At 41.4% G+C, this 25519-nt stretch overlaps 9 protein-coding genes and 2 non-coding genes across 11 annotated transcripts in view; 5 read left to right on the forward strand and 6 right to left on the reverse strand.

Moving 5' to 3' along the window:
* Oatp74D (Organic anion transporting polypeptide 74D) overlaps positions 1-567 on the reverse strand; it is a 29511-nt gene extending 28944 nt beyond the window's left edge. Inside the window, exon 1 of the mRNA XM_064691281.1 lies at positions 190-567. The gene's annotated coding sequence lies outside the window, so the exon portion shown is untranslated. The remainder of the gene's footprint in view (positions 1-189) is intronic.
* An 8980-nt stretch (positions 568-9547) lies between these two features.
* LOC135434713 (uncharacterized) lies at positions 9548-10501 on the forward strand. Its single transcript, XM_064691381.1, has one exon. The coding sequence runs from the start codon at positions 9719-9721 to the stop codon at positions 10373-10375; it is 657 nt and encodes a 218-aa protein (XP_064547451.1). The 5' UTR covers positions 9548-9718; the 3' UTR covers positions 10376-10501.
* Positions 10502-11913: 1412 nt separating this feature from the next.
* Positions 11914-12309, reverse strand: LOC135434651 (uncharacterized). Its single transcript, XM_064691294.1, has one exon. It carries the CDS (start codon positions 12177-12179, stop codon positions 12015-12017), a length of 165 nt encoding a protein of 54 aa, XP_064547364.1. The 5' UTR covers positions 12180-12309; the 3' UTR covers positions 11914-12014.
* A 260-nt stretch (positions 12310-12569) lies between these two features.
* Positions 12570-13391, reverse strand: LOC135434650 (cytochrome b-c1 complex subunit 8). The gene is made up of 3 exons (XM_064691293.1): positions 13234-13391; positions 12799-12981; positions 12570-12741 (listed from the first exon to the last, which is right to left on the reverse strand). The coding sequence occupies exons 2-3, from the start codon at positions 12971-12973 to the stop codon at positions 12647-12649; spliced, it is 270 nt and encodes an 89-aa protein (XP_064547363.1). The 5' UTR covers positions 12974-12981; positions 13234-13391; the 3' UTR covers positions 12570-12646.
* Positions 13375-14093, forward strand: Pfdn4 (prefoldin subunit 4). Its single transcript, XM_064691291.1, has 2 exons — positions 13375-13537; positions 13647-14093. Exons 1-2 carry the CDS (start codon positions 13493-13495, stop codon positions 14016-14018), a joined length of 417 nt encoding a protein of 138 aa, XP_064547361.1. The 5' UTR covers positions 13375-13492; the 3' UTR covers positions 14019-14093.
* Positions 14053-14967, reverse strand: Membrin (golgi SNAP receptor complex member 2). The gene is made up of 2 exons (XM_064691289.1): positions 14684-14967; positions 14053-14624 (listed from the first exon to the last, which is right to left on the reverse strand). The coding sequence occupies exons 1-2, from the start codon at positions 14818-14820 to the stop codon at positions 14111-14113; spliced, it is 651 nt and encodes a 216-aa protein (XP_064547359.1). The 5' UTR covers positions 14821-14967; the 3' UTR covers positions 14053-14110.
* A 37-nt stretch (positions 14968-15004) lies between these two features.
* Uev1A (Ubiquitin-conjugating enzyme variant 1A) lies at positions 15005-18423 on the forward strand. Its single transcript, XM_064691290.1, has 4 exons — positions 15005-15162; positions 16197-16339; positions 17267-17392; positions 17455-18423. Exons 1-4 carry the CDS (start codon positions 15135-15137, stop codon positions 17593-17595), a joined length of 438 nt encoding a protein of 145 aa, XP_064547360.1. The 5' UTR covers positions 15005-15134; the 3' UTR covers positions 17596-18423.
* Positions 18424-18902: 479 nt separating this feature from the next.
* On the reverse strand, positions 18903-20885 carry LOC135434644 (cytochrome c1, heme protein, mitochondrial). The gene is made up of 6 exons (XM_064691285.1): positions 20713-20885; positions 20375-20422; positions 20098-20246; positions 19915-20047; positions 19564-19857; positions 18903-19495 (listed from the first exon to the last, which is right to left on the reverse strand). Exons 1-6 carry the CDS (start codon positions 20782-20784, stop codon positions 19268-19270), a joined length of 924 nt encoding a protein of 307 aa, XP_064547355.1. The 5' UTR covers positions 20785-20885; the 3' UTR covers positions 18903-19267.
* A 330-nt stretch (positions 20886-21215) lies between these two features.
* On the forward strand, positions 21216-23770 carry Klp64D (kinesin-like protein 64D). The gene has a single exon (XM_064691409.1). It carries the CDS (start codon positions 21355-21357, stop codon positions 23407-23409), a length of 2055 nt encoding a protein of 684 aa, XP_064547479.1. The 5' UTR covers positions 21216-21354; the 3' UTR covers positions 23410-23770.
* A 141-nt stretch (positions 23771-23911) lies between these two features.
* TRNAV-UAC (transfer RNA valine (anticodon UAC)) lies at positions 23912-23984 on the forward strand. The gene has a single exon. It is a non-coding gene; the product is annotated as a tRNA-Val (tRNA).
* A 261-nt stretch (positions 23985-24245) lies between these two features.
* On the reverse strand, positions 24246-24318 carry TRNAV-UAC (transfer RNA valine (anticodon UAC)). Its single transcript has one exon. It is a non-coding gene; the product is annotated as a tRNA-Val (tRNA).
* Positions 24319-25519: the final 1201 nt, after the last annotated feature.

The following is a 25519-nucleotide window of genomic DNA, read 5'->3' on the forward strand; positions in this document are numbered from 1 at the left end:
TTTTAATTCAAGCCAGTCATTAAACCAGTTTCAGATCAATTGAGTTCTTTGCCAGAAGGCTACGCTAATTCGTTTATACTGCAGACAAATATAGCTACACACACACGCATATATACATATCTATATACATATATGTTTGTGTATATATTTATATATTTATTGCTTATATACAGTTCCAGCTGTACTTACATTTATCGCCTGCTGTACTGTCCGCCCGTATGCCGCGACTTTTTCATTCAGAACTTTGCTACGCAATATATGCGTGTAATTTTGCTGCCTCTCTCTCGCTCGCTCTCTCTCTTTCTCTGCTGCTCTCCTTCTCTCTCTCTTTCCTTTTGACTCGCGCTGCCCACAATATTGTACGATCTGTTGTTGTTGTTTTTAATTCACACAATTTAATTTTTTTTGTTGATTATAATTTATTTAATAATTGCACACATAATGGGGGAGGGAAAAAAATTAAATGCTGCGGTTGAGGGGAAACAGAAAAAACACGCACGCGGGCAATTGAAAATTTTTGTTATTTTAATATTTTAAATATTTTTGTATCACATAAAACGCGCTCAACTTTTTAACAACATTCAAATTGCATTTTACGCGGAAATTTTCAAAGAAATTTTTAATGAATTCTCAAATATTGTGTGTGTGTGTGTGCTGGAGGAAACTCTCAGTTCGGCGCTGTATTTTATGTATTTCGAATAAAAATAGAACAATTTTCGCTTTAAAATATTGTGTGTTGTCTTCTGAGGCGCGTCAATGCTGCACTTGTATCTTTCAGATACATATAGCGCGTAAGTGTGTGGGTTTTTCTTTATAGAATTAACCAATTCGCAGTATAAAAATGATTAATATTATTTTTTTTTAGCTTTATTTTGAGTGTTGGCTTTTTATTTGAATACAGTTTACAGATATGCAGTATATATATATATATATATATAATGTATATATATTTTTGAACGAAACGCGACGCGTTTGCAGCGCAGCGCTTGCAGTTACAACGACGACGTCTGTGCGGCAAAAACTCGAGAATAAGCAAAGTGCGGCTCAATTTATACGACAAACAGACAACAAGAAGATACACACGAATGCGGCGCTGCCGCTGTTGCTGGTCTGTCTTGGTATTGGAGTTGGTGTTGGTGTATCTTTAAGATACTCACGATCGGTAGCGAACAACGACAGATAACAGCGGCGTAGCCGCTAACAGCAACAGCGACGCGCACGCAATTAGAACGCTGCCAAGTGTTCGCTGCCGCTGCTGACAGCGCGCCTAAAATGAGAGCGCGCCGGCTGCGAGCAGCGCAGCGAGAGTGAATTTCGGGCATTTAACGTTTTTGTGCTCTCCCTCTCTCTCTCTTTTCACTGCCTGAGGGGGTGGCGGCGGCGCTGTTTCTGTTATCTCAGCCGTAGGCGCTATGCGTCGGCGTCGACGTCTCTGTTTCTGTCTGTCTGTGTGTGTGAATGTTTGTGTTTTGTATTTGTTGTAAAATAGCAGTAGATGGGGATAAAAGCGTAGTAGGTTTTGTTGCGACCGCTCGCCTGTTTCAATACGTTTGTTTTATTTGCATATATTAAATATGCACGACCTACATTGTTGTTTTTCGACGAGCGGCACACAAACAAAACTAAAATAAGTATTCAAGCTACATATACAGACGCACAAAATATACAATACAGCACAGCGCGCATATAAATAAAAACACATCAAGTGTACATAAGTATTACCGCTGCCGCCGCCGCTGCTGGTACCCCCCACATACACACACAGATACCCAGAGTGGCGCCCGCACTCATACAAGAGCTAAACGTAGGGGAGACACACGCACACGCTCACGCACACTCACACACATAGAGACACATGCACAGAGTGTCAGTTCAAGCCGACCAAACAACAACTCGTTGGCGTCGCCGTCCGCACGCGGTCAAAGGCAAGTCCAAACTGAAATGCTCGAAAAACTTTTTCACTTGGCCCCAAACAGCTGCTGCCGTCTGCCGTCTGCCTGCAGTCAGCTGCGACAGCGGCAGCGGCCGCTGGAGCTCTCGACGTCGCTCTTTGCATTTGACTGGCTGTTGTTGGCAGGCGCTTAACAGCTCTCTGTTAAAGCTCTCGCCACTGTTATGGGTGTGGGCGAGCAGGCTCTGGGGGTGTTCTTTGACAATTTCCTTAACTGACTATTTTCATATTTTTTTATTCCGACAGCTGATGTGCTGCGCAAGCTTATTAATTTTCCTAATTGGGTTAGTAAACTTTCCGCAATAAAAGCTTGTAGTATGCAGCTTTTGCCTTCAACACTGACGTCATCTTCATGTTAAGATATTCCATACGCTGAGGCAGCAGATCATTAAGATATATGATCTTTACCAACAATATGGTCCTTCGCTACCCAATTTCAAGACCAGTAGCCTGATGAGCTTTTGATGATGAACCCCATACCGAGTGCCAAGCTTGGAATGATGAAGACATGCAACAAAGTTTCGCATCAATCTAAATTCTCAGTCATTAGTTTAAATTTGACTTAAACAGAAGACAGGCAACAATAGCAGAGTTGGGAGATATACAAAAAGAAAGAGAAACAATATTTTTGACACGATTTTTGGCTAAATATAGTTCGGAAGAGATTATATGGATCTTAAATAAATTGAACGTTAAATTTTAATTTTTATAATAAGGAACTCGAAGCAGCTGTGCAAAGATCTGGTTAGATTTGAATTTTTGGTCAAAAAGAGTTTAAAGACAGAAAAATTAGACATTTTTTGGCTAAATGTAGAACAGATTAAATATAGCTTATAGTTTGTTATAAGCTTTAATAATGAGCTCTGACATTGAGCACTTCATATATGCAACTTGCCCTCAGGAAGCTTTAAGCTTTAAGAATAAAGGCTTCTTGAAATAAGAATTTTGTTCTTAGATGCAGACATTTTGTGCCCGCCAGCTTTTGGCAGAGCTTTTACTTAACTTAAGCACATTCTTAGTCTTTTTTCAGAGCTTTAAGTCGTTGGAAGAATATGGCATAAAAAAGATCATAAATTAATCAAAAATTGTTTTCCATGATTTGAGCAAAGTTTGTTGTGTTTCGATGTATATCATCTATATATATATATATATGTAGATACTCGTATATCAATTACACATTGGGCGCAAGGCCGACCAGAAGCCAGATAGGCAGACAGTCGGATGGATGGACAGACATGCAACTATTTGAATGCACTTAATGGATGATGAAAACAAATTGAATGCAAGGCAAGAGCACAAGGAGTAGTTTCTCTGTATATATGCTATGTATATATGTATATATATCAATGTATCTATCATTAAGTTATTGGCAGACTAGGCACAGTTAATTACGTGACATGTCAGAGCCGTAAACGAGTTAAACACGCTTCGATCGCCGCATTGCAATTGCAATTGCGTTCACCTCGAAGTGTGCATTGAACTTTTGTAACAATTTATGCGGCATTATTGGAAATAACAAACAAATACATTTGCTGATAGGCGGGCATTTAATGCCATAATTGATGAGCCCGAACTCTATTTAGATGGGGCTTCGATTAAAATAAAAAAAATAAAACAATAACTTATTGGTGCATGCAACCCGCCCCCGTTCCACAAGCAAATGTATCTGTAAGTTTGTATCTGAGGTACGCGTGTGTACGTGTGTGTGTGTTTGTGTAACTGTTTCAGCTTGTAAACAAACGTCGAGCAAATAATACAAGAAATTCCAAAAAAAAAAAAATATGTATGTTTGTTGTATTGACAACATCGCTGGGCTTATCTTTAGCCATGTTTGTTTGATGTGTACACGTTAACAATTTTTTTTGAATATCCGAAAGATACTTTTTTTGTCAGAAATTCTCACGTAGAGCGCAACTCTGAACTCTAGAGCCAGAGGCGACTTTTAATCAGCACATTGCATATCTGAAACCTTAACAAGCTAGAGCGTGTCAGAGAGAGAAGGAGAGAGAGGCTAAGAGAGAGAGAGAGAGAGAGAGATAAGTATAAGAGAGCACTGAAGCTGCATAGTCTTCTTATCGGCTGGCCCACAATGTGTGTCATTTGTGATAAGGCATTTAGAATTGCCTTCTATATAGTTATTAATACGCGTGCTATACATACGCACACATACATACATACATACATACATGCACACATTATGTGTTCGACTCCTCCTAACTTTCATATCTGAACGTTGCCATGACTAATTAAGCAAGCAAAACTCAATTTCTCAGCATAAAAACTCGCCGACAACTTTGTAAAAGGATTGCCAAAAAGTTTGTTGCGCATCTCTTGTGTATAAGATAGGGTATTTAGCGAGTAATGTGACTTTGCTATGGAGCTTGTAGTCGAAAGTTGAACGAAAGTAAGGATAAACGATTCCATAATAAAAGGTTTTTCTAGTTAGGGGTTAACACTTTATAGATTGAATATAACAATAGAATCATGTTGTATATTTGAGGGAACTATATATAAACCCTTCATGAGAATCGCATAGTGAGGCCCTACTTTAATATATATTTGTTTTTTATTTGCAGCACAGGGGAAAGCAAACGTGGTCCGCGTATTGGATACATATATACAAATATAAATGCACGCACGCAGACATACATGCATACATACGCACATGCTTACATACATGCATACATAAATACATTAAATTAATGTATATTAGAATGACAATATCACCTTTTAACATAACACACATACACTAAACACTTCAACTCAAAGCAAGAAAACTTGCTCATGAGAACCTCAAAGAAAGGCCATATTAAAAATAATATTTGCTGCGCTGCGGTATATGAACAGCGCAACACTAATTAAAAATCACTTGCTCATGAATATGACTCTTCTATGCGATTCACATGAATACATACTTCTTCTGCAAGCCTAACAGCTTCAGCTCTTTGAACATTTCTCTGCAGGACTTTCATTATTTTTGCGTTCTTTTTACTTTCTTAAGTACGATATCAGAATTTTTCGCACAAATCCATTAAAAGCAAGTTTTTAGCAAGAATATTCATTCGTTCACATGCCTCAGATAAGGCTTTGGTTGTGTCTTCTTCTTTGTTTCGGGTTTTTCGATTTTGGTGCTTTTGCGCGTGTGAATCATGAACATTAAGCATAAAACCGACATTTAGCTGATTGATCTTAATAAGAATTCCTGGCCGGGGCTGTGGCTCGCTAACGGATCCGTGCGGCGGGTCAATAACATTTTGCTGCCACCCCTCACGTCCTGCTCCTCCCGCCGCCCCACCACAAAGCCGTTGAGGGAGTTACTTGGGCTGCGCCTGCGCAACATAACAAACTTTGTGTTTGTTTTTTTCTTATGCAGTTTTAATAACTCTTCTGCGCACCCCCCCCCCCCCCCTCCCCTTCCACTTCCTCGCAGAGATGAGGTACAGTGGGGATTGGGAAAGGGCCAGGCTTTTGTGCCTGTCGGAAATTGAAGTTTGCATTTTTTGAGTTATGTTTCGCGAGTTTTTGTTTGGTATTTCGCCTTTTTATAGTGTGTGTGTGTGTGTGTTGGGGTGTATAAATAAGAAATAATTGGTTTGTTTTTTACATAAATTGGAATTTGCAAATGTCGTGATGCGGAGCGGATGTCTGTTGCCCAATTCTTGATTGAAAAGCGTCGCCAAAAGTGCAAAATTTGCAAAGCTAATATCCCGTAGGGAGGCGTTTACCCCCATTTGAAGAGTCTGGGGCATTCTAAGAACTGTTGCATATTTCATTTACTTTTAAAGTCAATTTCATGTAGATGCTGTCGATTGATTTGCCTAGTGCGTTCCAGTGTGCGATTGCGGCACAGTGTGCACATAGTATTTCAAACATACATTTTTTTTTAAACTAATAATTTTTTATCAAAATGTCAACGCATGGCAACAGCAACCTGTTTAATGAAATCCAATCTAAATTGTCTGCCACGCAAATTGCAACTTTTTTTCTCCATGCATACACTGTACACTATATTGAAAAGGGTATATGGGTTGGGTACAAGGCGCGGCTGTCAGTTCGGGAACGGTTATTGATAAGGAAGACTGCAAACTAGAAGTTTATTCGAGTCAGTTAAAGGGGCTCGATTTCTAAGCTACGAACCTCAGGGAGCGAAGGATTCGTAAAAATTATATATCTCACAGAGTTATAGATACATATGCTCAACAAATTCGACTGAAATAGGCCCCATATGAGCTCTTTTTGAGATTACGGCCTAGCCCAGACATTGTGAAAACCAATTTTTTACTCAAATCACAGTTTGAAAGCGACCGTCAGTAATTGGGCTTACAGTTTTGGAGTCACAAATTATTTTCTTAGTAATGTTTGCTTCCAGTAAATATCTGAAACAGATTCTCTTTTTTCTGGCATGCAATTCTTTAAAAAAAGTGTATTAACCCTAATTAGTTCCCGAAAAACTAAGGCTAGCCACTATTTTAAGCAAAACTGTTCTACAAGTCACACAAGAAAAGGAGAACAAGAACAGAGTATAGGTCAGTCATTATCAAGCGACTGTCACGTTTCTGCAAAGTGGTCCAAAATTGGCGACATTTGTTGCGTAATGTCTGGCGTCTAGCAATCGAATTAAATCAAATGCAATCGACAAGCACGCGAAGTATATATATATAAATATATACATATATAAATATATAAAGTATAGAAAAAGCCAGAAAAAATAACCGGGGCAAAGTCTTCGCCTAAGTCTGCAGTTTGAATTAAGCGCAATTAAAGTGAAATTTAGAAAAAGCAATCTGAAACATTTCGGAGCTGTGGGCGTGGCTACTCCTTCAACTGGCTGCCCGCAACTAAGTAGAGCACTTGATCAGGCTCCCCCTGAGCCCCTCTCCGCTCTCCACTCTACAAGCCGGCGGAGCCTTCGCTCTGCTGGCCCTTATTTTGCTTTTGTTTGTTTTTTTTGTTATTTTTTTTGGTTTTTTGTGCAAACAAAAGGCGTCTAGATTACGTCTACGTCGTCGACGGACCCAAAACCCAGACGCAGCCTCAAGTTTGTCAGCTTTCCGCTGTGCCCCTCTGCCTCTCGGCCCCTGAGTCCCTTCGTTGCCCGCTTCTGTGTCTGCGTCTGGGTCTGGAAATTGGGTTCGCCTTGTCTGCTTATTGTCTGCTGCTGCTGCTGTCCTTATCCATTCTTTTCTTTTCGTAGATGTTAGTCAAGTTTTTGCTTTTATTATTTCTTTTTTATTAAGCTTTTTTTCGTCTTTTTTTGTTTGGATTTTGCATTTGATATCAGTTTTCGGCACATGGCCCGTCTGCCTTGGCAGTTGTTTGGCCTGATTGCGCTTCAAAGAAGTCTAGAGTGCGTCAAGTTGTGTCAACTTTAGATATAGCTACAATTGACTTCAAACAAATTAAATTTATTTGAAAACTGGCTCAATTTTTTTGAAATATTTTTTAAAATTATTAGAAACAAAATAAAGTATTTTTAAAGTGCATTAAATTATGTGTGCTCTGCGAACTTTAAATGCAGCTGCAACTGACTTAATATAAGTTTTTTAAAACTTAAAATTTTTTAAAGATTTTTCAAATATTTTCAAAATGTATATTCCTGGTTCTGCTTTATGCTTTCAGCTTCCTTTCCACACGCTTATCTAAATTTCGCATAGTTTGAACTTGCCACACAATCTGGCACAAAAGTTACCGAAAAAAAGATTCAGACACACAAACACACACACACAACACACAAAACACACAGACGCATGCGTATCACAAATCATGTCTGGATTTTTATTGTGCGACTGACCTTGAATTTATGCAAATTGCTCAAGTGGGAACAACTTTGTCAAATTGAGAAAACAACAACAACAACAAAATATCAGAAAAAAACAGATTTAATTCAAAAAGACCTTGACATTGAGCTGCGAAAGGGCTCGACTGTTATAATAATGTGATATCATCGCAGCTAGAAAGATCATTAGCACAGTTCCGAAGCAAGTTTGAGGCTTTGTAGGTGAACAATATAAGAAATCATTTTCATGCTATACTCGGGAAGTCTACTATAAGATACATGCATCATTATACTACCGTATGCCTTACACAAAACACATGCAATACGATCTGAAGTGCAATATTTCTCTCTGTCTCTGAGGTAAAGGCATGCAAAAGACACATACCTCAGCCAAATTTATGCCCCCCATACACATGCATATACGCCACATAAAGCACTATACCAAATGAATTACAACTTATAAATTTACAAAAAAATCCAAGATGATCTCTTCAAAAAGGGTTCAACTAAAAGATACTCTGTACCGAATCTCAAAAAGAAGGGAGGCAGAGTGCCAAAAACATATTAAATACTTGTATGTGGCACCAATTTTCATACTATCAAAAATAGAACACCTTTCTATGCGATTCTCACGAATACAAGTGAGGCTTACGGCTTTGCATAAGTGAGATAGAAGGCCAGACAGGAGAAAAGAATAGGGAAAGAGAGAGAACAAAAGAATATGGAGTGAGTTTGTAGGAGAGAGTTACAAATAGAGGGCTCAAGCGATAGAATTATTGAGTAGAAGAGAAGAGATAGGGAGAAATAACATGTTACATATATATATATATATATGTATATATAGGGAGAAGGTGTTCAGAATTCAGAACTAAAACTAGTAAGTATAACTTCAGCCAATGAGAATTGCAAAGAAGGGCGCAACGCATTTAAAAATGAAAGTCGAAGTCGTTAAGGAAATTTCATTCCAAATTTTGTGATTAGAATACAGAGTTAAAGACAGACAGATAAACAGACGAGCTTACGTTACACAGTATTAGTACACCCTTTCGACCCTATCACATTGATAGAGGGTATTAAGGCTTTGAGAAAAAAATCATAATAAGCAACTGGGCTCGGTCCCGAGACCGGGTATCGATAACCCTTATCAAATGTGCGGCATCTCGAGGCGAAAAATACAAATTATGCTTACAAACAAAAATAAAGAAAAAAGAGAAAACCAAACAGCGAAATGGCAAAGTATACAACACGTATGTATGTGTGTGTGTGTGTGTTGGCTTTGCCACTGGGCCTTGCTTGGTTTGGCAATGGACGTTTCGCCCTCTGGGCCACCATCAGAGCTGTGGGCGTGACGCGTTTAAATCCCGTACGCCCCGCACTAAAGGCCCAAACGCAAATTCTGTGATGCAAATTATGCGATATTGAAATACCCCGATCAAATTGCAGTCATTTTCTCTGAGCGTTACCCAAAAAAAAAAAAAAAACAAAATGTAATGCTCATGAAATTGAGCACTTAATGCGACGAAACAGAAATTAGGTAGCCGTCTACATTAATGGCCAACTGACTTTATTGACTTACCGACTCAATAGGGCTAATAACTAACCGGACACGTGCTCTTCGATGATATAGCCGTAGAAAAACATCTATAGCTCATCCAGATAATACATTCAACTGGGCTTCAACAAAATTTAAGAGTGTTTCTTTTTGGTTCGGTTCATGGTTCAGTTCAGATTTCGGCTTAGCTTTGACTTAGGATGCGACTCATGATAAAAGAAATAAAATCGATTTTGAGTTTAAATTTGATTTTCTAAAGCCTTCCTTTCTTTGGACGTCAAATATTCAAGTATTCCGACATCTAAGCTATAAATTTCTTTAGTCTTTATGTTCTCACGATTTACATAGCCAAATTCACAAGAAGTGTAAACAAAATTTTCTTTAAGAGCCAAGCAACAATTTTGATTTTTATACGTTATTGCAAAAGTGAGCTGTGACAATGTCGAAGGCCTCACGTTTGGAGCAGGAGATACTGCTACTGCGCCAGGAGCTGGCCCTGATGCGCTCGGATCGCGATGAGCTCTACCGGATGCATGCCAACCATTTCGAGCTGTGCGACGGCGGCGGCGAATGCTGCCAAAGGTCTCAGATTGATGTTAAAAAGCTTGCCAAAACGGGTCAAACAAATCAGGAGTTGTACATTGCCTATCTGGAGGAGCAGATACAAAGAACGCGCTTAAAGTACAAGAAGCAAATGGGCGAGGTCAAGTCCAGCGCCACCCAACTGGAAACGCAGCTGCAAAGCGTGCGCCAGGACATGACCTGCATCAGCGCCAAGGCGCAGCAGGTGGACAGGCTGCAGAGTAACGTAAAGGAACTCATGTCCAAGCTGAAACGCCGTGACATGATCATAGCACGCTATAATGAGCAGCACGCTGAGTTCTTGGGACTAATTGAAAATTTGGACCAGAAGTCAAATCACGAACAGAAGGTCCCAAAGCAGTTCACAAATCTTCAAAAATCGGATGCTTTTGAGGTCGATAGCTGTGACGGGGAGGGAAAGGATTCGGATATTTGCACCAGGTGCAAACCTGGAAAGAAACCAAACTTTTCCTGTCTAGGCACAGCACTCAGAAACAAACTGCACCGCAATTAGCTACATATGTTCCAAGCCGATCAACAAGTTGTAACAAGATTTCAATATTTATATATCATCGTATTTTTTGTTTTAAATTAAATTCTTGTATTGTTTCAAAGTATTAAAACTGTATGCATAGCGAAATGACGTCTCATAATTGTTACTTAACAAAAACTGTCGGCTCATTCATTAAAACCCCGCTTTGGCGGAACTTCGGTCAGCAATTCGTTTCTGGTTTCTTAGAATTTCTCTGCCTCCAAGTTCATTGACAATGTTTAACAGAGAAAATGCGTTAAGTTATTGCGCTGCATTTCGAGCAAATATATATATATAGATATAAAATACATATTCCAAACCAAAAAAAAGAAAAACGACCCTGTCTGTGGTTCGGTTCATGAACCTGATTTTCAACATTAACCAAGTTTCTGTTTCGAACAGCAGATTTTTTCACCATTTAAATGAATTTTCTCAATTTACATTTAATTAATCAGCGCCGAATCTAAGGTCAATGTTAAGTGACTTTGTCACGCTGAATTAAACATTTTTTTTGGAAAATTCCATTTTTTTTAACTATGGCTTTATGCGGCTCACCTGTTTAAGGAAAATCTGATGGCTCTTGTCTCGATTCGGCTCGCAGTAAGGAAAAAATTGAAGTTCCATTGTGAACTGTCTGGGATTTTTCATCCAGATTTGAGCGATGTGATGGAAATGTACATCAGAATGAAGAATCGCATGGCATCATACAAACATTTTAAATTTTGATTGAATTGACAACTATTTCATCTTATTTGCAGTCCAACAAGTGGTAAAAGTGTCACGTTTCGGTCTTTCGATTGGACTCCGACAGCAATTGCAAGCGTTACGTCTGCTTTGTTCGGTGCATTCGTATCCTAATGCAAAATTTGTGCAAAACAGCACGTAGCATATTTCCCATAAATACTCCAGCGCCTAGTCCAAAAATGGCGTAGGTCACGCCTCAGAACGTCTATTGAATTCTAATACGCGACGCGATTGCGACTGCACCAGGAAGTGCGTGCAACAAACGATCGTTGGTCAATTGAAGTTATTTGTGGCAAACATAAACCAAATGCCAATTGAAATTGATTGGGCGTAGTTGCAACTTATGGGAACGTTATAAAAAGGAAAAGAAAAAGAACTAGGCCAAAAGTTCAAAGGCGGGCTCAATAGAACTAATTATAGGAAAGTAATTGCAACACTGCATCACAAGAGCCACTTGTAGACAATCTTATCTTTGAATATACCATGATTCACAAGCTTCTGATGAAATAGACGTTACACAAATATTTATATTTTTGGCAGCCTGATGGACAACCCCTTAGGTACTAAACCTGTTCAATTGACCTTCGCTTGCAATTAGTATGCATTATGTTTGCTTTATAATTGACGCTTGTATTAGTTCATGCCTCGCTCAGGTGCCAGCCAACGACGGCGATGACCCTGAACCGTTTTTGTAAAATGAATACTGCGAAGCTGGCCCACAAATGTGACGTCATTGCCATGGTGCTCCACTCTAAGAATAAGAACAATGAACAAAATTATATTTTGCTTTGAATGGTTATTATTATTGCTTAGCTAAATTGTTTACATTACATTATTACATTAATTAACCACTAAATTCGCCAGGATTCAGCTTGTTTTATGTGCCCGAGAAGCTACGAAAATTATTTTTCAACAGCAGCACCACAAAGAAAATGCCCACAGCGATGGTAAACAACTGGACGTTGATTACTTTAGAGTCGACTAAGGCTTGCAGCATGTTGTAAATGCTTTCGCTGCGCACTTCACTACCACAGCAGTCCATATATATGACATATATTAAGTACGATGGCTTTTAAATAAAAAAAACTACAGCTATCCTCGCGTTAGATGTGTATAAAATTTAAGTCTCTTGTTTTTGGTGACGAACAGCTGTTTTGAGCGAGAGTGTTGGCAAGGGCATAAAAACTGTAGTGTTGAAAGCCGTATGACAAAGTGTCTAGCATATGGCAACGCTACCAACAGCTGTTAACTTTAATTGAGATATCAAATATTTATAATTTAAATCATTTTAGCTGCTCACTAACTTAAATCCAACTATTATCACGTTAGCAATTCACATTCTATGCTTTTCCAAAAAACCTTTTTTTCTTACAATTTTCCCAAATACTTTATCAAAGTCTCTAGCAAACCATATTACAGAAATTGCACTCGATTGAACTGCGGGTTTTGTTTTATTATTTAGCTTAACATCACTATTTGCTAATGTGTGCTGACTAGGAGACAGTTCGTTTATTCGTCATTCTCAAAATCAGCAGGGTTTTTGCGTAGCAAAGCTGTATGCTTGCGTTCGGTCAAATCGTAGATCAGATAACCCAGGATGAAGGCTGCAAGTATAACAATGATTAGACCATGTAAGAATGGAATACAATGCACAAACGTACGTGGTGTCACACGGAAGATGTTGGAGCGGATGCGGCGCACAATGTTTGGCAGACCGTGGCTGATCGCGCCGGCGAAAGCGCGCTGCTCGAAGGGCGATAGCTTGTAGACGACAATGCCGTGCACCTTGGCGAGGTTGCCGAAGTGGGCGCCGTTCAGGATCGAGGTTAGACGCATGTTTTAAGCTGTGGGCGTGACAGTGGAGATAAATGGAGTCGGGATTACAAACCACATATGAAGCCAACGAGTATTTGGATAAAGACACAAATAGTTATTATAAACATTCTGCACTTAGCCTCAAAGAGGTTATGTAATTTTTGCACTGGGAACGTCTGCAACTGCAGCTGGTTGTTGTACCTTTGCCAACCAATAATTGGGCATATTTATAGTGCCCAGCACTTGGCAGATTTTTGGCATTTATTACGTTAAATAATTACCTTGACAAATCAGAATTTGTGCCTTAAAATAGGAAAAAAACTGCGAATGACGTCCGTCTGTCTCAGCTGCTGTTTCTGACAGTGCTATCTAACATCTGTTAACTTGGCATACTTCTGTTAGCTTTCGATAGCTGACAATATAAAATATCGACGACCTCCACAGCATACTTTTCAGCCAGAATAACAAAAAAGTTGCAAACGCCAACTGTTTTAAAAAACATTAATTTATTTAAAAAAAAGCTCATAAAATTCAACAGAAATGGCCGCCAAAGTAGCTAGCAATACAAGCAAAGTGTTCCAGAATGTAAGTGCATGTTAGAGAACCCGCGGCACGCCAGAGTAACCTCACTTTGCTTCCACCTGCTGCGAGCATGCTGGGGCGTTGACTAATCCCATTCGGTTTCCATCTGCAGCACGATGATGTGCACATTTCTTTCGAGGATCAACAGCGTATCAACCGTTTTGCCAAGCACAATGTCCGCATGGATGACTTGAAGATGGAGCTGGAGATGAAAAAGAATGACCTCAAATGCGTTGAGGAGGCATTGGAAGAAATCGAACTGTTCGACGAGGAGGAAGATATTCCCTTTTTAATTGGCGAGGTATTTCTCTCACACAAGCTAGGCAAAACGCAGGAACTGCTCGCTGAGACGAAGGATGGTGTGATTAAGGAAATTGCTAGCATTGAAGCCAAGACAAAGATCATCAAGGCTGAGATGGATGAGCTGAAAGCACATCTCTACCAGCGTTTCGGCAGCAACATCTCCCTAGAAAACGACGATTAAGTCGATGGCTTGTTCAGAAGAAAGGAAGTGAATATTTTTCACTTAAATAGAGTACATTTAATTTAAAACACGAGCTAGATATATTCGTTTTACTACAGCACTAAATAATATATTATCAATCCAATTATTAGCATTGTGACCACCATGCCGCCCAAAAAGATGCGCCGATCCTCAACCAACCTTCTCTCTATCAACTTCATTGTGTGATTGGACAACCCAAGTGTGCTGCCAATGGCCTGTATACGTTTGTGGGCGCCACTCAGTGTCATTCGCTGTGATATGAGGCTCTCCAGTATGCCGCTTCCAGAGGCAATCATGTCGTCCACACCCCGATGGGCATTGCCCATCTGTGTGTGATGTTGCAGCTCATAGTCCAGTTGCAGGCACGTCTCCGATGGTGCAGTGCTATTTGCAGCAAAACGATGGTTAAGCAGCTGCTCTCGCTCGCTGATCTCCTGCTGACGGCGCTGGCGACGATCACGCGCGTGCTGCAGTGATGTTTGCAAATGCCGCAAGTCGTACTTTAGCTGATCTATGCGCAGCTTGGAGCTCTGCCGCTGCGAGGGTGGCACCTTAAATAGCAGCACATCGAGTCTATCGCAGTTGCTGTGAAAATTGTGAAATTTAACCAGCTGTTGGAAAGCGGGTGGGTAGGGGTGACTCACGAATTGGCCTGGGTGATTTTCACTTGTATCGTGTTCTCCACGTCAAGCGCTTCCTGCGGTGCAATCTGGCCCAATCGCTGAAAACATTGCTCAATTTCCTTGACAGTGTTGTTGGTTTGATGGTACAGTGTTTCCATTGTCGGTGATTTTCAGTGCACGCGCGCAAGCAGCATGCGATGAAAGCGTTTATCAGTAAGGTAATAAACTGCTAAATTAACACGTAAAATTATTTCGTTTCAAAAAGCTGACGCGTTGCAAATTAGTCCAATTGCCTAGGTGTGTTGTTATCGTATCGACTTATCGGTAATCGACAATTAGTGTCACCTGCCGACCCTTATGGTCTGGCAACGCTGTCAAAAAAAAATGTCCTAATTAACACCACACTTAAGTGTGCTTGCAAAGAATGCGCTAAAATAAGCCAAAACACACACACACTCTAGGATAAACCACAATGGCGCATACATCTAGTACCGGCGTTGGTAAGAATTTAATTTGTAAAATTAACAATTTGGCAAGGAATTTGATTGAAAAGCACGTGCCCGCGAGCACTGCCAACGTGTAGGCCATATTTGGCCAGCGAAATGTGCGAAAGTGTAGCATAAAACGTATGCGCAAAACGATTTTTTATTGAACGATGACGGCCCGCTGCCGCAGCGCTGCCACTGCCCCGCAGCTCTCTGTGAAAATGGAAAAGAAAGCAAATGGCAAAAATAAAAAAAAAACTGCCGATAAAACGCGAGCATATTAATTCATATTGGAAAACAAGTAGCCAGCCACGGTGTTGTGTCTGTCTGTTGCAGTTGAAAGTCGCTATGCAGCAATTTTTCTTCGTGACTTGACAATTTCGGTGGGGCCTGCACCCCACACACACACACCTGCTCCCCCCTTGGCCGTTGAATGTGTCCCTTTTCAATTGTGTGTGTGTGTTTTTTTTGCTCGTTTGCTCAGCCACTTGGTTTTATGCTCTTTGCCTTTGCTGCTAGCCAAAGTGCTTCTTTAATTTCTAATTAAATTAGTTGGCCGCTGCTGCTGCAAATTCACTTTGCGCATATATCTTCAACGCTTGCATACAAATTATGTCTTGTGTGTGCACGAATGGGGAGGGGCTGGTGGGGGCCACCGACAACTAGAGCTAACCAGGCAACCAACCAACCGACTAAACTAACCAAACTAACTGATACCACACCCTTCGTCCGGTATTCGCATTAATTTTTTTTCCACTTGGAGCATACGAAAATGCGTGCAAAGCAGCCGCACGAGCGAAGGAAAAACAACGCAAGACACACGGCCAATAACAATAACAACAACAACAACAACAATAGCAATATGCGGTGGAAGAAGAGTGCGAAGAGAACGTCTACTACAACCACATGACCCCGCGCCAAACACGCTTTATTTCTTAATTACAGCCTTCGGCCAGTTTATTACCCGCCCCCCTCCCCCAAGCCCAGTGTTTAAAACCGTCGACCCGAGTTAAATGGAAATTTATAGTTGCCTAATTTTCTCGTTTCAGTGGTGCCACGAAATTTTCGCCTTCTGGAGGAGCTGGATCAGGGCCAGAAAGGCGTGGGCGATGGCACCATTTCGTGGGGTCTAGAGAACGACGATGATATGACACTCACCTATTGGATTGGCATGATCATTGGCCCCCCTAGAGTAAGTGCACCTCACCTCTCCGCGTCATACTCCATCTACTACGTTACTTAAATGAGCCGCAAACCTTATCAGTGCTGGGATTATAGATATTGTATCTAATCGATTGCGTAAACCCAAAATTCAGCGCAGACAAACGGGTGTGGGATTGGATTTATGAACAGACGTGAAAACAGACATACAGAAAACATGTTTATTTAGGCAGTAAACAAATGAAATAGTTGAAGGAAATGTTGAAATCAATAGAGAACTCTTGTTGCCTTATCATCGATGTTGTGGTCATCAAAAGTAAACAGTAAATTACATTTAAATAATAGTCTATTCCGATTAAAAAATTGCACCAGAGTTAGAATACTTATTGCATTCTAGTTAGAACCTAAAAGAAAGATCAAGGAAACGATCGGAACGGGTGAAATTGTTCCACCTATGTATATTGGCACTAAATGGGAAACGAAACATCTTGCATAGAACGATATTAACTAGATTTGTTGCCGCGTTCAAGTTCTGTTATATAAAATAGATTACCAGCACATTCATTTTGAAATGTTGATAACAAGTTAAGAGATAAGCTGTACAGCAAATAAACTTTTCAATGGCAGCGAAAAACTTTAAATCATGCAAAACTCGAGTTGAAATTAATGCATTTAGTTATATGAATAAGCAATAATAAAGCATTGCAGTGTGGCGGAATGTTGCGCACGCCATGAATCATGTATATTCACCATGGTTAGTTGCACTGCCAGCGCCCGCTGAGTCATCATCGAGTGTGCGAGAGCCTGTCCGGGCAATTATTGTTAGTTCCTACTGAGAAGGGGGAAGGTGGCAATAGAGAGATACAGAAGTGCATATATGCACATGGTTGTATAATCGACAGGCCATTAAATGCACACTTCTAATTCACTTATTCATATGACTCGTTCTTTTTTCCAGACACCATTCGAGAATCGAATGTATTCTCTAAAGATTGAGTGCGGCGAACGCTATCCGGATGAGCCACCAACGCTCAGATTTTTAACAAAAGTTAATATAAATTGCATTAATCAGAATAATGGCGTGGTGAGTATAACAATCAAATAGAGTCCCATAAATGATTCAAATGCTATTTTTTTTCGATACAGGTTGATCATAGATCAGTGCCCATGTTGTCCAGATGGAGTCGCGAGTATACCATTAAAACGATGCTTCAGGAAATACGTAGGATTATGACCATGAAAGAGAACTTGAAATTGGCACAACCGCCAGAAGGTAGCTGTTTTTAGTCGGCAACAACAACAGCAACAACAACCTACAACCACAACAGCAACAACAACAGCAGCAACAACTATATCACACACAACTGCAACAACAACAGCAACACCTGCACTCAACTGAAGTGCATGTCAGAGAGAGAGAGAGTGAGAGAGCGCGTGCCCGCCATGGTAAGTCGCCTCAATCCTCGAGAGTTGTGTGTGGTAATGTCAGAGCGAATGGAGAGGTTTAGAGAGTAGCAGTTGGAGGAGCCAAGGAGCTGCATTGTTGTCGTTGTTGTTGTACTTCTTGAATGTGTGTGTGTGTTCAGCAGCAACAAGAACTAAAGCAAAATATACTATAAGTGTAAACAACAACAGCAACAACAACAAGAAGTAGAAAAAGAAACAGAAGCAGAAGCAGAAGAACAGCCACAGCAAACGTCACTAATATAAATGGTCGTCGTCCCTTCCGTCATCGAGCGTCGTACGAATGTCATCATGTTTGGTTACCCACATTCTTAGCTAAGAAATAAAACAAATAAAAACTCAAGTAAAAGAATGATTAAGTAAAAAACACACACACTTACACCATGCGAAAAGATACATTTATAATTTTACTCACGCTATTTACAAAACAAACAACAACAACAACAACAAAAAGAAACGCAAATTCGTAAACTTAAAACCACATTATAAGATAAAAAATTAAGCGAGTTCTGTTTTTCGTTGCAGCGAAGAAGATGAATCGTAATTATTGTTTTGCATAACTAAAAAATTTATTAATTATATATATATATATACAAATTTAAGCGAATTTTTTGTAGTAAAAACAAAAAAACGAGAAAAAAAAAACAAAAACATGAACCGAACCGAGGCAATTGTAACAATTAAATTAGTTTTCCTTCTTCTAATGGGATGTGAGACACGATTTATAATCCTTGAAAATTGCGGTAAATATATAAACAATTATACACACACACACACACATACACACACTAAACTGATGCAGTAGTCGAACGGGCAGAACGATGAAAAAAAAAATGATTAAAATAATATTTTAATTTAAGCTTCTAAATAAAACAATTAATAATCCAATAAAAAGAAAAGCCAAAATGCGTTTTGAGTGCGCATCAGTCGTAAAAGGTTTAAATTGAATTTGGAATAATGTTTATAGAACCCGAAATTTTCAAGCGAACTTTGAACCAATGTCGACTGATCCACCAGAGAATTATTAATGATTTCTTTTGTTTTTCATTTTTAACGGTTCCGAGAATTCTGATTTTCTTTATGACTGCTAGAGTCCAGAATTTTACTTAAAACAAAATGCTACGAATCGCTTCGGGTTTTTCTTTTCAATTGTTTATTTAAATACATAATTTGAATTAAAGATTTATACACAATACATGTAATAGTATCCATGATTCATTTTGTCTAGGCTCTTTGCTTTAGTTGAACTCCCCGTTTTCCTGATGTTATTCTTGGCTTCGTGGTTCTTCGTGCATCCTCGTTTATACTAGGCATTTTGGTTTTTCCTGTTCTGGCATGTTACTTGTTATTAGCTGTTATTTCTTTTAATTGAATTTTGTGTGTGTGTGAACGAACATTTCCTGGGTTTTATGCTTAAAATTGATTTATTTTCATTAGTCGGTAAAGCCGCGTTAACACTGCAATTCTTCACGCCAAATCAAATTTAAACACATGTCTACTTCTCCTTGGGCACAAAGACGATCTTTCGGGACTTGAGCGAGGACCACTTGTGCCGTTTAATGTAATACGAGATGGCAGTCAGGAAGCCGAGAATGGCAATCACTTTGATCAGCAGCTGTTTGCGATCGTCGTGCTCCGGCTCCGATGTCCACTTGAGGAACGTGGCCACATCCTTGGCCAATTGACTCTGTGTTGGCGGTGTGCCATCCTCATACTCAATCACCTAGTCGGTAAATAAGCGCAAATGTCAAGGAATTTAACAGGCTTTTGGTTGTCTGTATATATGCCCACCTCGTTGTACAAGACCTGGGCCATGGAAATGGCACCGCCAGGGAAGTACGGATTGAAGTACTGGCCCTCGCGCAGCACTACACCAGCTGGCGGATCATGGTAGCCGGTCAACAGCGAAAAGATGTAATCCTCGCCGCCATGGCGCGCGGACACGATGTAGCTCAAATCCGGTGGATAGGCACCATTGTTAGCAGCACGCGCAGCCTCCTCATTGGGATACGGCGATGGGAAGTAGTCCGAGAGTTTGCCGGGACGATCGTAGTAGTTGCCACTATCATCAGGACCGTCTTTCACCTAATTTCAATCATATGTCAAAGGATAAATTGAAATGTGGCAATATATTCTGCTCACCGTGATCTGCTCGGCCTCGGCCTTGGCCTCAGCTTCGGTATGGCTGACGCCAATCAGATTGCGGTAGGCAATGTATTGCATCGAGTGGCAGGCGGAGCACACCTGCTTGTACACCTCGTAGCCACGACGCACGCTGCGGAATGGAATTCATAACAACTGAATCCTTGGATAACTATCACTCACCTCTGGTGATCCAGCGAGGAGAAGAGACCCTTGTGGTTCCAGGGCTGGGCAGGCGAATGCACCTCACCGCTGTTAGCATCCACGGATTGCTCCAGGGCAAACAGAAGCGCACCAACGCCGCCGGTAACAGCACCGATGGCACTGATCAGCTGTTCGCGACACGCACACAACAACAAGCGTCGAGCGTTGGGCGAAAGAAAGGTAAACGCGTTTTGAGGTTAGGTCCGCTTGGCTATTATGAAATTCTCAGTGTCCAATTTGGTGACTTGGTACTTACCTTTTTGTTGCTGCTCGCCCAGCTCGAAGCCGTGGACAGGTTCTTGGCCTGCAAGTAGACGAGAATTGATTAGGTTTTCTAGCCCAGCAAAAAACTGCACGTATGATTTTTGCATGGAGTTACATAATTGTGGGTCGAGTGTAATCTACAGCAGCACTTGGGTTAATACCAGTTAAATCATCACAGATGATGCACAGTTTTTGGGGCATTCAACGTAAATTCACTTAAACATGATCATTATTGGCAAAATTAATGTTGTAATGATTGGAAACGCTGGGAGTTGCTGGCGCGTTGGGGAAAATTTTCGCGTATGATGATTGAGGGCGGCGGGGATTTACCTGTTGCAGATTCAGTGCTGGCGTAGATTTTAGCAATCTGAAGCCATTGAATCTTCGCAATGTCGCTGCCATGCTGGCCGGAGTTAAATTTTCTGCGTCTGGTCGTGTAAGGAAACTTAAAGGGCAGCGCGAATCTATCTATTCCACTGCTAGTGGGTCGCTCGCTTCTCGCTGGCAGATGTTTACTCGCCGTTTTTCAGTCGTCACACTTAACAAACGTTACTCCTCAGGTAAACAGAATGTGCTCCTCCGAGTGCACACCCACGCAATTAACAGTGCGTGCTCCTCATAAAACAGAGTCCGCTCCACACTTAACATAGCGAATAGTTGGTCTCACATACATTTTCTGACTCAATAAACTTCTTAGTTCAGTCAACTCAATTTATTAATATTTAACAGAGGCAACTCCTCTTTTAACATTACGCTTTGCACGCCCCCGCATTTAACAGAGCTCACTCCACACAGCCTCACGAGCTGCGGCCACACTGTCAAAAATTTGCAAAATTTATTATTGGCAGACGACTCATAGCAACGGGTGCATAAACAAATGCGAAGAAAAACACTTTTCATTTGTTAACCATAAGTGTATATTTAGGCAAAAGTTTCGAATTATTGTTAACCGTTAACAGTTAGAGTCCAAATATGCCGCAGGAGCAGGCAACGGCGACATCGTCGCAGAAGCTCGATGACGAAATCGAAAATGTTCGTGTTGTGGTCCGCTCCAGGCCCATGGACACAAATGAGGAGTCCATTGGTGCCCTTAGCGCCATTCAGGTGGATAAGATCAACCGTGCCATTACCGTTATCAAGCCGAATGCCACCGCCAACGAGCCGCCCAAAACATATTACTTTGACAACGTCTTCGACGGTGGCTCCAACCAGCTGGACTTGTATGTGGACACGGCGCGTCCGATTGTGGACAAGGTGCTGGAGGGCTATAATGGCACCATATTGGCGTACGGCCAGACGGGCACCGGCAAGACATACACCATGTCCGGCAATCCGGACTCTCCACAGACCAAGGGCATCATCCCGAACGCATTTGCGCACATCTTTGGGCACATCGCCAAGGCGCAGGAGAATCAAAAGTTTCTGGTGCGCGTCAGCTACATGGAGATTTACAACGAGGAGGTGCGCGATCTTCTCGGCAAGGACGTGAGCAAAAGCCTAGAGGTCAAGGAGCGGCCGGACATTGGCGTCTTTGTCAAGGATCTCAGCGGCTATGTGGTGCACAATGCGGACGATCTGGAGAATATTATGCGACTGGGCAATAAGAATCGAGCCGTCGGCGCCACCAAAATGAATCAGGAATCCTCGCGCTCGCATGCCATCTTCTCGATAACCGTGGAGAGCAGCGAGCTGGTCGAGGGCGGCATGCAGCATGTCCGCATGGGCAAGCTGCAGCTGGTCGATTTGGCCGGATCGGAGCGACAGTCCAAGACACAGGCGAGCGGACAGCGCCTGAAGGAGGCCACCAAAATCAATCTGTCGCTCTCGGTGCTGGGCAATGTGATAAGCGCCCTGGTGGATGGCAAGAGCACGCACATTCCCTATCGCAACTCGAAGCTGACGCGCCTGCTGCAGGACTCGCTGGGCGGCAACTCCAAGACGGTCATGTGCGCGACCATAAGCCCGGCGGATTGCAACTATATGGAGACGATCTCCACGCTGCGCTATGCGGGTCGCGCCAAGAACATACAGAATCGCATGCACATCAACGAGGAGCCGAAGGATGCGTTGCTGCGGCATTTCCAGGAGGAAATCGCGCGGCTGCGCAAGCAGCTCGAGGAGGGCAGCTTTGAGGACGAGCTGGTGCCCAGCGGCGAGGGCGAGGGCGAGGACGAGGAAGACACCTGTGACGATGAGCTTGAAGAGCCGTTAGAAATAGAACTGGAGTCGGCGTGTGCTTCTGGCGCTGTGAGTCCCAGCGACAAGAAGGTTCGCAAGAAGCGCGAGAAGACGGACGAGGAAAAGGAGGAGCTGGCCATGCGCAAGAGCCAACATCTGCGCGAGATCGAGCATGCCAGAACGGAGCAGGAGCAGCTGCGCAATAAGCTCTTCTCGCTGGAGGGCAAGATTCTGGTGGGTGGCGAGAATCTGCTGGAGAAAGCGCAAACCCAGGAGAAGCTGCTGGAGCAGTCCATTGCGGAGCTGGAGGAGCGCGAAAAAACCGAGCAGGCGTTGCAGCAAACGCTCCAGCAAAAGGCCACCGAACGCATTGACATCGAGGAGCGCTACTCCACGCTGCAGGACGCCAGCACGGGTATCACCAAGAAGATCCATCGCGTCATGCAAATGCTGATGGGCGTCAAGTCGGAGCTGGCCGATCAGCAGCAGGAGCATCAGCGCGAAAAGGAGGGCATCTACGAGAACATACGCAGCCTCTCACGGGAGCTGGCGCTCTGCGAGCTGGTGCTCAACTCGTACGTGCCCAAGGAATATCAGTCCATGATCAATCAGTATACCCACTGGAACGAGGACATCGGCGAGTGGCAGCTCAAGTGCGTCGCCTACACCGGGAACAACATGCGCAAGCACATCGAGCACAAGAGCGGCGGCAAGGAGCCCGAATTTGTGGATCTCTCTCATGTGTATCTCAGCTACAATACGGACGGTGTTTCCCATCCCATGGGCGCCGCGTCGGCGCGTCCTCGCACCTCGGGCGTGCCGCGACCCACGACGGCGCGTCGCTACTGAAGCCATCAATCTCTAGTCCTTGTGCCGGTCCAGTATTTGGGACTTCGGGCGCAGTTTTGGTTTTTGTTGTTGTTGCTTTTGCTATTTTACGGCTTGAAATTCCTTTGCTCAGCGAAATTCGGCTCTTAACTGTATTATTATTTAATTTGTTGTTAATTTATTTAATAGGTGTCTGCAATAGTTACGATTTATACTTTTAGGTTGAACCATGGTGCAATATGTTTATATATCTACTTTTAGTTTTACATTTTAATTTATTGTATCTCACTAAGCATAACATTTTACAAATAGCTGCCGGTTGCATAAGACAACTACGTGCTTTTCGCTTTTGAAATAAAATTATTTAGCAACCAAAAATCGTTTTTATAAATGTTTTCCTTTTCTTGTTGTTGTTGTGGAATGACTAAAAATTCCCAACTGAAAGCGCTCCGAAGTGCGCTAAGAAATTTTGTACGTTTGAATTGCGTAACAAAACTGAAGTTTAGCATGGAGTAGGACAGCTGGTTCCATAGTGTAGCGGTTATCACGTCTGCTTTACACGCAGAAGGTCTCCGGTTCGACCCCGGATGGAACCATGGCGTATAACTTTTTTATTTGAGCTTGTTTTAACCTATAGACCACTCTCCAAATGGAAAAGATATTATATTTATAGATACTTTCGAAATGAAAAATATATTTATGTTAGTATAGATTAAATATGGAAAAATAAAATAGTAGCAACATATACTGCCGCACATGTTTTAAAATATTAGAAACTAATTATATTAATGAAAATATAGTCGTATTCATTTATCCTAAAAACATTTTAAATATATTTTTACAAAAATAAAGACACATGGTTCCATCCGGGATCGAACCGGAGACCTTCTGCGTGTAAAGCAGACGTGATAACCGCTACACTATGGAACCAGCTGACTGCCGGCTGTCTATACTGGCTTGTAAGATACTGGTGAGAATTTGAACTAATTTGTATGTATTTGAAAGTTATTGTATTATATATATTTGTATCTTGGGAGATATTGCAAAATATGTAATATGTAAAAACAAAAAACTGAAAATAAAAACTTCCCGCTCGATACGGATATGCTGTCATAATTAAAACATGTAATTTTTTTAAAATTTAATTTAAGTATCACGGAAAGCAGCTCAAGTGAAAAGGGCAAGGCGTGATAAATAACTATATACATACATACGTACTTTGCAATTGTTATACAACTTCCAGTACTAAAACTTAATGAATCCCAATGCTATTTTCGTATTACATGGCTCATCGTAGATGTTTGTATTTCCTAATGCAGGTAAATGGGCGTGTGTGTCTACCTGTACCTCAGCTGATAACGGCCGTCAACTGTACTTTTACTGCTATAAATTTTAGCTAAGTTTATCTAAAGCATTCACCAAACTATATTATCGGGGCTTGGTTTATTTGCACACTTCGGGGATTGGGGGAATTCTATTTTCTGTTCGGTGTCGCAAAATCAAAGGGGCGTACGCATGGGAGTTCCACTCAATTTGTCTCTCTCTCTCTTACATTCTCTCCGTGTCAAGTGTGTTATCAGCGTGTGCGACGACGTCACGAATAACAGTTCAATTTACATATACCACATTTGTATATAAAATGAATTGGAAACTGTGCAACGGGGAGAGCAGCTCCCTGTTGCTATGACAATGACCGTCCAACGATCGAGTCTGTAGCGGTGCAGGGTTTGAGTCGAATATGTTGCTCAATGTGGAGCGTAAGGAGCACAGCACAACATAATCAAGTTACAATGTGTAGCTGTATTGAAATTCTAGTTAAGAGCTCGAATTTAAAATTGATTTTAACTTTAAGGATCAAAACCAAAACGTGTCAAAAATATATTTAATTCAATTTGTTAACTATTATATTTATGGAAAATAAATAAATAAAGAGAAAAATTGTTTTACTTACTTTTAATTTATTTTCACTATACATTCTTCCAATACGATGCCCAGACCAGCAGTCTAGCTGATGCTTATTTCAATATAATGAAAGGTTTGTATATGTGTTCGTTGCTTCATTCCTCCCAAAACGATCGTCAGCCCTGTAGACGAGTGTTATTGAGTGTACCGTTGCTCTCGCCCGTCTCTC

Source organism: Drosophila montana, unplaced genomic scaffold (assembly GCF_035044405.1).
Source record: "Drosophila montana isolate Dmon_TW-CO22-7 unplaced genomic scaffold, ASM3504440v1 contig_3438_1, whole genome shotgun sequence".
Classification (NCBI taxonomy): Eukaryota; Metazoa; Arthropoda; class Insecta; order Diptera; family Drosophilidae; genus Drosophila; species Drosophila montana.

Excerpts from the sequence above, each read along its gene's own strand:
- LOC135434713 (XM_064691381.1), top strand. The coding sequence starts at position 9,719 with ATGTCGAAGGCCTCACGTTTGGAGCAGGAGATACTGCTACTGCGCCAG.
- LOC135434651 (XM_064691294.1), bottom strand. The coding sequence starts at position 12,179 with ATGGACTGCTGTGGTAGTGAAGTGCGCAGCGAAAGCATTTACAACATG.
- LOC135434650 (XM_064691293.1), bottom strand. The coding sequence starts at position 12,973 with ATGCGTCTAACCTCGATCCTGAACGGCGCCCACTTCGGCAACCTCGCC. Across the intron at positions 12,742-12,798 it reads CATCTTCCGTGTGACACCAC|CCTTCATCCTGGGTTATCTG; the intron begins GTACGTTTGTGC and ends TTATACTTGCAG.
- Pfdn4 (XM_064691291.1), top strand. The coding sequence starts at position 13,493 with ATGGCCGCCAAAGTAGCTAGCAATACAAGCAAAGTGTTCCAGAAT. Across the intron at positions 13,538-13,646 it reads CAAGCAAAGTGTTCCAGAAT|CACGATGATGTGCACATTTC; the intron begins GTAAGTGCATGT and ends TTCCATCTGCAG.
- Membrin (XM_064691289.1), bottom strand. The coding sequence starts at position 14,820 with ATGGAAACACTGTACCATCAAACCAACAACACTGTCAAGGAAATTGAG. Across the intron at positions 14,625-14,683 it reads AAAATCACCCAGGCCAATTC|CAACTGCGATAGACTCGATG; the intron begins GTGAGTCACCCC and ends CAATTTTCACAG.
- Uev1A (XM_064691290.1), top strand. The coding sequence starts at position 15,135 with ATGGCGCATACATCTAGTACCGGCGTTG. Across the intron at positions 16,340-17,266 it reads TGATCATTGGCCCCCCTAGA|ACACCATTCGAGAATCGAAT; the intron begins GTAAGTGCACCT and ends TCTTTTTTCCAG. Across the intron at positions 17,393-17,454 it reads TTAATCAGAATAATGGCGTG|GTTGATCATAGATCAGTGCC; the intron begins GTGAGTATAACA and ends TTTTCGATACAG.
- LOC135434644 (XM_064691285.1), bottom strand. The coding sequence starts at position 20,784 with ATGGCAGCGACATTGCGAAGATTCAATGGCTTCAGATTGCTAAAATCT. Across the intron at positions 20,423-20,712 it reads CAGCACTGAATCTGCAACAG|GCCAAGAACCTGTCCACGGC; the intron begins GTAAATCCCCGC and ends GTCTACTTGCAG. Across the intron at positions 20,247-20,374 it reads GGGCGAGCAGCAACAAAAAG|CTGATCAGTGCCATCGGTGC; the intron begins GTAAGTACCAAG and ends TGTCGCGAACAG.
- Klp64D (XM_064691409.1), top strand. The coding sequence starts at position 21,355 with ATGCCGCAGGAGCAGGCAACGGCGACATCGTCGCAGAAGCTCGATGAC.